This window comes from Medicago sativa, chromosome 3 (genome assembly GCF_051527215.1).
Source record: "Medicago sativa cultivar Bolivia chromosome 3, Bolivia_mono, whole genome shotgun sequence".
NCBI classification, from domain to species: Eukaryota; Viridiplantae; Streptophyta; class Magnoliopsida; order Fabales; family Fabaceae; genus Medicago; species Medicago sativa.
This window is the reverse complement of record NC_140751.1, coordinates 102,854,855-102,866,758: the sequence shown is the minus strand read 5'-3', so window position 1 is coordinate 102,866,758 and position 11,904 is coordinate 102,854,855. Positions and strand designations below refer to the sequence as shown.

At 33.9% G+C, this 11,904-nt stretch overlaps 2 protein-coding genes and 1 non-coding gene across 3 annotated transcripts; all 3 read left to right on the top strand.

Annotated features, from left to right (window-relative positions):
- Window positions 1–332: 332 nt before the first annotated feature.
- Window positions 333–4,701, top strand: LOC146943152 (glucan endo-1,3-beta-D-glucosidase-like). The gene is made up of 5 exons (XM_085757263.1): window positions 333–640; window positions 802–1,466; window positions 3,220–3,546; window positions 3,697–3,979; window positions 4,395–4,701. The coding sequence occupies exons 1-5, from the start codon at window positions 574–576 to the stop codon at window positions 4,430–4,432; spliced, it is 1,380 nt and encodes a 459-aa protein (XP_085613389.1). The 5' UTR covers window positions 333–573; the 3' UTR covers window positions 4,433–4,701.
- A 2,043-nt stretch (window positions 4,702–6,744) lies between these two features.
- On the top strand, window positions 6,745–6,816 carry TRNAE-UUC (transfer RNA glutamic acid (anticodon UUC)). The gene has a single exon. It is a non-coding gene; the product is annotated as a tRNA-Glu (tRNA).
- Window positions 6,817–7,170: 354 nt separating this feature from the next.
- Window positions 7,171–11,895, top strand: AGB1 (GTP binding protein beta 1). The gene is made up of 6 exons (XM_085757262.1): window positions 7,171–7,396; window positions 7,478–7,572; window positions 7,984–8,408; window positions 8,525–8,885; window positions 10,130–10,243; window positions 11,408–11,895. Exons 1-6 carry the CDS (start codon window positions 7,291–7,293, stop codon window positions 11,441–11,443), a joined length of 1,137 nt encoding a protein of 378 aa, XP_085613388.1. The 5' UTR covers window positions 7,171–7,290; the 3' UTR covers window positions 11,444–11,895.
- Window positions 11,896–11,904: the final 9 nt, after the last annotated feature.

Here is an 11,904-nt window from a genome sequence, read left to right as displayed (position 1 = left end):
CAATTTCGAAACCAACATTTTTAAAAAAATATTGTTTTTTTTTAAAAAAAATATTTGTATTATTTTAATTTAATTATAATCGATAATTATAATTTTATGTGATTATAAAAAAAAAAATTAAATAAGAATAAGAAATAAAAAGTAGTGGGGTAGGGTGTTGAATGAAAACTATTGGAGTAGTAAAAATTGAATGAGTGTTGAATTAAGAGAGAGAAAATGATGTGGAGTGTTGAGAATTGAAAAAGTGGGTGTTGAAGGTTATTGAAAAAAATTTCCCATTGTACATGGTCTAACTCATGAAACTTAAATGCCGCCCCTTAGTAAAGCTATCCAGCTAATCTGTCTTTTTGTAAGTATTGAGATTTGATATACACGCTCTTTCTACCGTTATCTCTCTCAACTCAATCATACACTTTCTCTTCCGTTATTTTTATTTTTCGTACTAAAGTGTATACACTGTTTTCACTTCACTTCACTCTGATGAAATTGAAGTTGGCTTTATAGCACCATCTTCATCGTCTACTTGTTGTTGTTTTCAGACTCACTGTTCCAATTACCAACTCAATCAACGCCATGTCTCCTCCTACACCTTTATTCCTTCTCTTCCTTTCTTTATTCGCCATTGCTCTCTCCTTTGCCGGTAATTAATTACTTCCTTCTTCTTCTTCTTCTTCTTCTTGCATTGCTCTCATTCTTTTGAAGTACTAGTAAAAAAGTAACGTTACTTTTTTCGAAATATATTATTTTCTTGGGAAAGTGCGAAAATTACTTTCACTTTCTTTAACTTTTCCATTTCTGCAGACTCACAATCCTTCGTCGGCGTTAACTACGGTCAGACCGCCGACAACCTTCCACCACCGGAAGCCACTGCCAAGCTTCTCCAATCCACCACCATCGGAAAAGTACGTATCTACGGCGCCGATTCCGCAATCATAAAATCCCTAGCCAATTCCGGCATCGGAATTGTCATCGGAGCCGTAAACAACGACATTCCAAGTCTAGCTTCTGATCCTAACGCCGCAACTCAATGGATAAACACAAACGTCTTGGCTTATTACCCTGCCAGTAACATCACTCTCATCACCGTCGGTAACGAGGTTTTGACTTCCGGTGATCAAGGACTTGTTTCACAGCTTATGCCGGCGATTCGAAATGTCCAAACTGCCCTCAGCTCGGTGAAACTCGGCGGAAAGGTGAAGGTATCCACCGTACATTCCATGGCGGTGTTGTCTCAGTCGGATCCACCTTCGTCCGGGTCGTTTAACCCAGCGTTACGAAATACGTTGAATCAGTTGCTGGCGTTTTTGAAGGATAATAAATCGCCGTTTACGGTTAATCCGTATCCGTTTTTTGCTTACCAGAGTGATCCAAGACCCGAAACGCTTGCGTTCTGTTTATTTCAACCGAATTCGGGTCGGGTTGACTCGGGTAACGGAAAGCTCTATACCAACATGTTCGATGCTCAGGTAACGTTCCCTTTTTTCATTTTCATGCTGTCTTTCTTTAAGTAATTTATTGATTTTAATTAACTGTTGTAAAACGAAAATTTAAGTGGGAGTATTGAAGAGACAATCTTTCTCTGTTTTATAACATTCGGCATTACATGCGCACGTGTTGCCAGAATTAGGAAAAGATTAATACTATTGCTTGGAGCCCATTCTTTCTCCTACTCCCACCGTCCCATATTACTTGACCTATTTAGAATATTTGCACTATTCATGTACCATGCTTTGACTCTATTTTTCTACTAATATATAAAAACAAAATATAGCATATAAGATGTTGTTAGATTCGTCTCGATTAATATTTTCAAAATATCAAATTTTCGTAATTTTTTCTACTAGATTATTAAAGAAATTTAAGTTTAAAATTGTGCATTGGCATACGTGACAGAGTCAACTAGGTCAAGTAATATGGGACGGAGGGAGTACTAAATATACAAAATCACATATAATCATTAACTTATGTAGAGGCGTCTTGGCCAGCAATTTTAACATTTTTATTAGTTAATATGGAATTTGCGGACAATTCTATTATAATCCAAAATAAATTAAAAGTCTTGTTTATATATATGAGTGAAACAAGTGTTGCATCATTCAAATAAATACTACTACTACTTGTTTGACTCGCGGCCGAATATAACCTAAAAACTATAAACTATAAATAATTATATTTTAGATTATTTCGACCGCAAGTTAAACAAGTATTTTTTTAATAACATGAACTTATAAGTTATAAACTAATTTATTACGTTTGCTAAACAGGCCCTTATGTACACATATATTATTTTAAAGAAATCATTGTTTCTTTCATGATTTTTTGATAATTTTTTTTATTACAACAGCAATATGTTCTCTTTGAGTTTAGATGACTTAAACTTTCTGTCTTGAGCTTGGAAATGTTAAATGCCCACATAAGACTTGCGTAAGCAGACCATTCACGGGTTAATCGGTCTAAAGAGCAAACACATCATATTTGATTAGTAGTCTAGATTGGCACTGGTGTCAAATTGTAAGGAATAAAGTTGTTCTTATCCATATGTGATTGAGAATGCTGTCCTCTGTTTCATCTGTTTGGGTTTCAACTGTGAAATAATGAGTACATAGATTATAATCTCATGACTTTGATTGGAGACTAGCTGGCACAGATAATGTGGTCACAAGTCCTTCCAAAGTCTCAATAATTGTTTGGCATAGTAGAGAAAATGGACCCATAGTAATAGTAGTAGCAAGTATGGTAATGGTAGGTAGATCCTTGCTCTTTTTCGATCTCATGGAATAAAGAGGTGAAAAAGTTTCCAATAATGTACTAGTATGTCTTTACTCTCCTAGTTTCTGTCCACTTTCCTTCAAAAACAAAAAAACTTATAAGCTAGCTTATTCTTGGCTGTTCATTTTAACTCTCTATTAATCTTCATCATAGAGTCAAAAAAGTTGGTAGCAGCATATTAATATTTGTTGACAATTTGTATTGTTGTATACTATTAGTTTACCCTTTAATATAGAAAAGTTGGTTTATGTTTTCGGCACAAAATTTATTACAATTCTAAAAAAAGGTGTAACATAATTAGATGCATATCGGTAAAGAAATAATTAAACCAGATGAAAATTTGAAATGAATCTTGTGAAAAAGGACAAAGAAAAAGTTTGAGATGTTCTTATATTTAAGAACATAGTAATCATCAGTGGTATTTGATTTTCTTGCTGATTTTTTGAGCAGGTTGATGCTGTGCATTCTGCACTGAGTGCTATGAGCTACGAGGACATTGAGATTGTGGTTGCTGAGACAGGATGGCCTTCTAGCGGGGACAGCAATGAAGTAGGACCAAGTGTTGAAAACGCCAAGGCCTATAATGGCAACCTTATTACTCATCTTAGATCATTAGTTGGTACCCCTTTGATACCTGGAAAGTCTGTGGACACTTATATTTTTGCACTCTATGATGAAAACCTCAAACCTGGCCCGGGTTCTGAACGCGCCTTCGGCCTTTTCAAAACTGATCTTACCATGTCATATGATATTGGCTTGGCCAAGTCTAGCCAGCAGGTGAGCAAATTGTTAATCTTTAAGTCATATGAGATGTTAAAAATTGAAAATTAGTTTCAATTTTTCCTATTTTTGTTGATAGTTCAATTTTTTTGCTTAGATATTGGTCTCATAAAAAGAAAGTTGATAAGATGTTTGAATGATTTTCAGAATCCACCATCAACTAGCCCAGTTACTCCAGCACCTATCACTTCTGCTGGATGGTGTGTTCCTAAGGCAGGAGTCTCTGATGCTCAGTTGCAAAACAATATTGACTATGCATGTAGCCAAGGCATAGATTGTGGGCCAATACAACCAGGAGGAGCATGTTTTGAACCCAACACGGTAGCATCCCATGCTGCCTTTGTAATGAATCTTTACTACCAAACGTTTGGTAGAAATCAATGGAACTGTGATTTCTCTCAAACAGCAACGCTCACATCTCAAAATCCAAGTAAATATCCTCTCTTGACACTTATTTGTTCATTTCTTTGTTTCAATGATGCTTGTTAATACTAAATACTGATCAATAAAAAAATGATGAAAAACATGTCACTTAGCCATGATTCGCAATGAAAAACGCTACATTATTGGAAAATTATTGGAAATAGTAGACTGTCCTTTTAAGTTGTGCTTTATGGCTGTAGGTGTGGTTTGTGGCTTATGAGTGATCTACAAGTTATAAGGTTCTAACGTTTAAGTCTTCAGTAAAATTGACAAAATCACAATAGTAACATTGTGATTTTTGTTGAAGTTCTAAAATGCAACTTTTGCCAAAATCATCGCACATGCATTGTGGCTTCAAAAGAAAAAAATCATACATGCATTGTGTTTGTTATCTAACTTGATTTTCCTCCTCTTCTTGGTAGGTTACAGTGCTTGCAATTACGCTGGTGGGAGTACCTGAAAAACAGATGCTTCAGCTTGGCTTTAGTAAATAAGTTTTTCCCAAACAAAGTACTTCATTAATTTAAATTTTAATCAACGAATAAGGGTTTATCATTCGCCCTCTTTTATTTATAACCTTTTAATTTAGTATGTTTTTAATTGTTCATCGTCAAGGCATGCCAATTCTGGCATGCATACCCAACCTTATTCTAACTTTTTTTCTTCTTAATATCATAGTATCTCTTTTGGGTATGAGTATGCGTTGTATAACGTGTGCTTGTTGTAAAACACGTTCAACACTTGTGCCAATCCATTTTCATAGATTATTGACCTATCAGCGTGAAAACTGAAGGAAAAAAAAAATCCATTTACCGACGTGTTTGTTGCATACATAATAATTTCATATTATATGTAAAACTTTTTACACATGTATGCAATAGATATCATAAAGTTATGTTTGCAAAAACGAAAATAAGCTACTGTACTACCAGTCACAGATGGGAATGAACAATCTAACGCAGTGGAGTAACAAAACAGAAAGACAGAAAATGTAAGCAAGAGATGTGTTTAACCCGCAAACGTTTTTAAGAGAAGTAAATAATGCAATCAGATGATTTGGGCATGTAGAGAGAAGACCCATAGGTTTATGATAAAACATTACGTCGTCATTTGATCCATGTAGCCGACCCCATTTAGCGAGATAAGATTTGGTTGTTGTTGCTGTTGTTGATGTAAATAATGCAATTTTGGAGTGCTGATAAATGATATTATATTAAAATTAAATGAAATTATTAAAATTACATTATAATTATAATTGCATCCCATGCTGCAATTTTGTAGACACAAGTATAATCGGATATGATCAGTCAGGGCTAACTCATACAACTGTCTTCTAAAATAATTAATGATGCAAATCAAAAAGGATGCGATGTAAATTTATCATGCAAGTGGGAGTGAATTAGAAGATTTTTCACTATAATCAACTATCAAAGGTTTTTTGGCCCAAATCGCGTGATGAGTCCTCTTTTTCGCTTGCTACATTCATGCCTTTCATATGAAATTTAGTTAGATGGAAGAAAAGATTTAGTTTTGATCACAATAGCAATACATGTTCCAAAATGAAGCTTGTCATTCACATATAATAATATGTTCTCCGTCTAAAGATTTAATACATATTTGTCAACTTCAATAGAGAAGAAACCATCACGAAGATTTCATTGAGATATACAAAGGTATTGGCATGTGGATTGTGACATTTTATCTAAAAAAATATATTGATGTATGCACACGCATCCCTTAAATTAACATTGACTTTGAGAATCATTGAAATGCAAAGCACAAAGGTTTGTTTTTAACAAAATTAAAGCTTGATAAATTTCTAAATACCTAAGGGTAAGATATATTATGAAGTATGAAATGATCAAGAGCATAAAACTAAAGCAAACGGATAATATATCGAATATAATATTGTCATTGTTTTCCCTAACACTAAGACTTTTTTTCTTAATTAAGTTTGTTAAATTCTAACTTCTGTCATTTAAGTTGTTATTTCTAGACACAAATAGAAACAATCAAAGTGTCTTACATTTATACCTTAAAGTATCAAAATAATAGAAATAAATTAAGTGATGATTTTTTTTTTAATGTATGTAACTTAAGAAACCTAAAAGAAACAATTTTTCTTAAGGGATCAAAATAAAAGTAAAAATAATTTAAAGTGTAAAAAGTATTATTCAATGCTTTCATAATGATTTTCATATAAATGTTGTTGTTTCTCGTCTGGTATTTAAAATGATGGTGATATTCTTTTTAAAAAAGTAAATAAAATGATGGTTTGTGGCATAAACAAATCGATTGTAGGGTGCAAACTCTATAGGGAACTTCTACGGTACACTCATAAATTGAGGTGTACCGGTACTCTTGCTTCCTAAATCTATAAATTAACGATCAATTTATGAAATAAATAGTTATTTGTCGACATTTATATTTTAGAAAATATAATTTTATAAGAAAAACACATCATTCATTGTTTATAAGAATCATGGTAATTTTTTTACATATTATCGTATAAAATAATCAAAGTTCTTTATTATGAGCGATAAAAATTCAATTTTATTTCGTTGACGCTTTTGGTGAATAAGATTTAATCATTATAATTATAAATGATAAAAAATAATATTTTTCTTTAAAAAAAAAAAACTCATTTAACTATAAATTTAAAGGTTTGGTGTACCGGTACACTCGAATATGTTGGGTGTACGGTAGAATTTGCCAACTCTATAAGGCTGTTACAAGAAATAAATAAGTACTTGGGAGTTATTAACACAAGCATCCGATGTCGTCCAGCGGTTAGGATATCTGGCTTTCACCCAGGAGACCCGGGTTCGATTCCCGGCATCGGAATCTTTTTATTTTTTATTTTTATTTCTGAAATAAGAAAATTACTATCCGTTAATTATCGTAAGTAAATATTTTATTGCGCAAATAATGAATGGTGAGATATTTGGTTTAGTAAATTGAATTTACTATCCGTTAATTATCGTTATTTTTTTTGAAGGATTAATTATCGTTATTTTGTTTTTACTTATTTGAAATAACGAAATTATTATTGTTACTACCCGTTAATTATCGTTCGTCCATAGAAAAAGAGAAGCAGAGACAGATGGAGGAAGTGGGCCCGGCGGCGTCAGTAAATAATAATAGTGAGTCTCCTCCACTTGTTCAACTTCTTCATCTTCCCTTCACACTTCACATCTCAACCATTTCTAATTGTAAGTAAATTCATATTCATATTAATAATTAGGTCGTGGTTATCGTCCTTTTTCTTCATTCTTCAGAATTTGAATGAATCAGTGAAGGAAGACCTAAAAAATAAAAATGTCAGTTACGGAGCTGAAAGAACGTCACATAGCTGCAACGGAAACCGTCAACAATCTCAGAGAACGTTTGAAGCAAAGACGCCTCTCTCTTCTTGATACAGATAGTAAGTTTCATTTCATAGTTCATTCATTAGATCTATCTATTTATTTTCTAACTCAACAAACAATTTCATTTCTCTTTGTAGTTGCTGGTTATGCAAAGTCTCAAGGTAGAACTCCCGTTACTTTTGGTCCCACCGATATCCTTTGCTGTAGAACTCTCCAAGGTCATACCGGAAAGGTTTATTCTATTCTTTTTTCCTCAATTTAACACATCGTGCTCGCTCGTGGTAGCTACAATTATTATTATTATTATTCTAATTTCTTCTTAATCGGTACCAACCATTAATTTGTGTTCTGTTCAGTTGACCGTAACTAACTTCAATTTTACGGTACTCAACTCAACGCTAATGCTTCATTTCATTAAGGGAACATAATGTAAGAGTACGCACGCAATTGCGGTTTGTTTAGTTGTTATTATTATTAAGCTAAAATCGGTACTTAGATCTTTGTTGCTATAATATAAGGGAATTGCTGTATTGGGTTTCGAGTTAGATTCATTTACTTCTATCATCACTTATAGCAATTTTTTTGTTAGTTGTGAGTGAGATATGCACGTGCAATGAATAACGCATTCATTTAAATTTTACAGGTTTACTCATTGGATTGGACTTCAGAAAAGAATCGAATTGTTAGTGCATCTCAAGATGGAAGATTAATAGTATGGAATGCTCTAACAAGCCAGAAAACTCATGCTATAAAGCTTCCTTGTGCATGGGTTATGACATGTGCTTTCTCCCCAACTGGTCAATCTGTTGCATGCGGTGGCCTTGACAGTGTTTGTTCTATTTTCAATCTTAATTCACCCACTGATAGGGATGGGAATCTAAATGTTTCAAGGATGCTTAGTGGACATAAAGGTTATGTTTCATCTTGTCAGTATGTTCCAGGTGAAGACACTCACTTAATTACTGGTTCTGGTGATCAAACATGTGTTTTATGGGATATTACCACTGGCCTGAGAACATCTGTTTTTGGAGGTGAATTTCAGTCTGGACATACTGCAGATGTACTTAGGTATTGTTTAAGTTGTTTTAATAGTAGCGAGATCTATATGAAAATCAGTTGGGCATAGTTTTTTTTTAGTATGGAATCATCGCTAAGAAATATTTCTTTTCTTTGCTCACTCTCAGCATTTCCATTAATGGATCCAACTCCAAAATGTTTGTATCTGGTTCTTGCGATGCGACTGCCAGATTGTGGGACACTCGTGTGGCAAGTCGAGCAGTACGGACATTTCATGGGCATGAGGGTGATGTTAATTCTGTCAAATTCTTTCCTGATGGAAATAGATTTGGAACTGGCTCAGAAGATGGAACTTGCAGATTGTTTGACATTAGGACTGGACACCAACTTCAAGTATATAATCAGCAACACAGCAGTGACAACGAAATGGCACATGTGACCTCCATTGCATTCTCCATATCCGGAAGACTTCTTATTGCTGGATATACAAATGGCGATTGCTATGTTTGGGATACTTTATTGGCTAAGGTAATTGTTGCTTTAGTGTGATTATGTAAAACAAAAGTAGGGCGTTTTCTTTCTACTCATAGCCTCATACCACAGTGAACTGGGGATTACTATGTTTGCAACACTTTTGGCAAAGATAATTGGTTTTTCAGTTTAACCTGAAATGACAGCAGGGTGTTTTATTTCTACTTATTATATTTTGGGAGATTTTATTTCGAAAGGTAGTTGGTGCTTTAGTGTGTCCTATATGGGTTTGTCTAACATGTTAAAACAACTAAAAGCAGTAATTTTTTATTGAAAACAACAATTATTTATTAAAAAGCGACACATTTAATATAAAATGCACAAGTTCCAAGTCAAAGTTACTACTTTAAATTTCTTAACATGACCCATATAGAAAATAAGATTCTTTGTGACGCTTAATAATTTTTTATTGAAAACAACTAAATTTCTTAACAATTATTTATTAAAAAGCGACACATTTAATATAAAATGCACAAGTTCCAAGTCAAAGTTACTACTTTAAATTTCTTAACATGACCCATATAGAAAATAAGATTCTGTGACACATACCAACAGCATGTTTAGTTTCTATTAATTAACTAATTGTTTGCTTTACTTCTACATGCGATTTAGGGGTGAGTTCTGGTTCCATTATGCTTTCGACATTTCTATATGTGGTGGAATTGTGCCTCCGAGTCTATTAATCATGATGAGCTCACTAGGCATTATCTTGTATATAAATTGGCTCGTAACTTTCTGATATTCTTTTTGCTATCACAATGCCTTTTGATGTGGAGCTTTTATACCGCTGTTTATTTTATTTTGTACTTCTATTTGTCTCAAGTCATTGCCTAAGACCTTGTTTTATGGGCCAGTAAAAGGAGTTAATATGAATTATTTGAAGGAAATTTTTTTCTTATTTTGAAGGTTTATCTTCTGGTTGAGATTTTTCTTATTTTGGAAAAAGACAGGAGAAGGGAGGCTGAAAAAGAGTGGGTGTTCCAACTCCCATTAATATAGACTAGGAGTATATTAAATCTCAGGCTTGGCAAACTTGCCATATTTTTTGAAAAAAGAAAAACTGAACAAAAACAAAATGCAATTCTGTCTTGTAACATCTAATCATAGCATGATATTTTCTGACGCTGCTTTCTCTTTCCATTTATTTGTACTTGCTCTTGTACTTATGTGGTTGTGCCTAGTGCAACTATTGTCAGTAAGACTGACTAACTGACTATACTTGCTTCTTCATTTGATTGTAGGTGGTCCTGAATCTAGGATCTCTTCAAAACTCTCATGAGGGCAGGATCACCTGTTTGGGTTTGTCTGCTGATGGAAGTGCTTTGTGTACAGGAAGTTGGGACACAAATTTAAAGGTGAGCAAACATTTTAGTCTGATACATAAAACTTATAGGTTATGTGTGATATAGGGGGTGGTTACCAATTTTGGAAGTTAGCTTCAATGTTGGTGATATTTTTCATGTTTTTTTACGCCACTAGAATGATTGTAGGATTGAACTTTTAAAGAACTAGGCTTTTGTGTTAGTTTATAAGCTTTCCTTAAGGAAACCTTTAAAAAGAATTAGGAATTAAGCAAAAATAAAAAAGCATTATATTTATGATGGCATGCGAGCTTATAGAGGTTTAACATGTTCTGAGTTGAACTCCAAAACATACTTCCTTTAGGATTGTTAAGGACCTTGCATAAATGAATCTTCTGGTCATAATACTGGGACTTGTTCCAAGTTAGTGGTAAATTTTTTGGTTAGAAAAATCATGTTCTGCCCTGAAGTTGGTATCATATTTTTCCTCAGCTGTTTTGTCCTAGAATTGTCTCACTGATAGGACATCTAGGCAAGGCACATTCTAGAAGAGAGGGAATATGAGTTAGAACTCAGTTTCTCTGTGTTTCATCATCACTGCCCTCAACACAATTGACGAAACTCGCCTCAAACGATTGGACACATTCTTCAAATCTTCCCAATCTTGCTTCCAATGCATCCAGGCGTTCATCCTCGGATGTATTCAATGGCATGATAGAACTTGTAAAATCAAGATAACAAAACTGTATTTACTGAATGATAATGGTGAGCTAAAAGGTTCTACTATGGTGGAATAACATAAAACAAAAGGATAAACCAGAGTGAGAACACTCCTACCAGAGCACAATACTCCTAACTAGAGAGAAACCTCTCCAACTAACAACATTGACTCAATCACTAGCCTTCCCTCTCTTTTATAGCAAAAATATATCTAAAATAAAGAACTTTGCTAACTAACTCATATTCCCTCTCTTCTAGAATCTTCTAGCATGTGGCTTGCCTCGGTGTCTTATCACTTACTATACTAACATTTTTTTTTCTTTGATAATATTACTATACTATGGTAACCAATGCATATTTGTATCAAATAATATATCCAGGAATGCTGATGTATGTGGATTTCACTGATTAAATATATGGATGTGGTATTTTCTGAGTGCCGTCTATCTTGAAAAAATGTTTAGGCGTTAGTTTGACATAATTACTTGCATCTTGCAGATATGGGCATTTGGAGGGCATAGGAAGGTGATTTGAGCCATCCATGGGGTAAAGACTCATACTTTGACTCCTTTGTCTGGGCCACTCCTTGTAGGGTATTGTGGTTCATCACAATCCAGTAGTGATGCTTCTGATGTTGACTTTGGTCAAAAATTGGAAGACAAAGTTTATAACCTTTAGCAATGGAATTAGTGCAGCCTTTGTTTAGCTCCATGCTCATTGGTTCTTGTGTTTGATCTAGTGTAAACCAAAACATAGGACTATTTACTTTTCCGTCTCCTCAATTTCACTATTTGAAGTAAATGTATGTTCACAGACACAGTGGTTGAATGAGATTTGGATCAGTCAAGACTTGGGAGGATGTTTGGATCCCCATTGTAAAATCGAATCTTCCTCTTCAAATCAATTTGTATCAAAGAAACTCTTTTGTAACTTTTCGCTTTTGGCGAAAATCGATTCCACATTAAAAACCCCTTTCATAAGCAAAAGATTAAGCA

Bases quoted from the DNA above. Each gene is read 5' to 3' on its own strand.
- LOC146943152 (XM_085757263.1), top strand. From the start codon at position 574: ATGTCTCCTCCTACACCTTTATTCCTTCTCTTCCTTTCTTTATTCGCC. The intron at 1,467-3,219 runs GTAACGTTCCCT...TTTTTTGAGCAG, and splicing joins CCAACATGTTCGATGCTCAG to GTTGATGCTGTGCATTCTGC. The intron at 3,547-3,696 runs GTGAGCAAATTG...AATGATTTTCAG, and splicing joins TGGCCAAGTCTAGCCAGCAG to AATCCACCATCAACTAGCCC.
- AGB1 (XM_085757262.1), top strand. From the start codon at position 7,291: ATGTCAGTTACGGAGCTGAAAGAACGTCACATAGCTGCAACGGAAACC. The intron at 7,397-7,477 runs GTAAGTTTCATT...TTCTCTTTGTAG, and splicing joins CTCTCTTCTTGATACAGATA to TTGCTGGTTATGCAAAGTCT. The intron at 7,573-7,983 runs GTTTATTCTATT...TAAATTTTACAG, and splicing joins TCCAAGGTCATACCGGAAAG to GTTTACTCATTGGATTGGAC.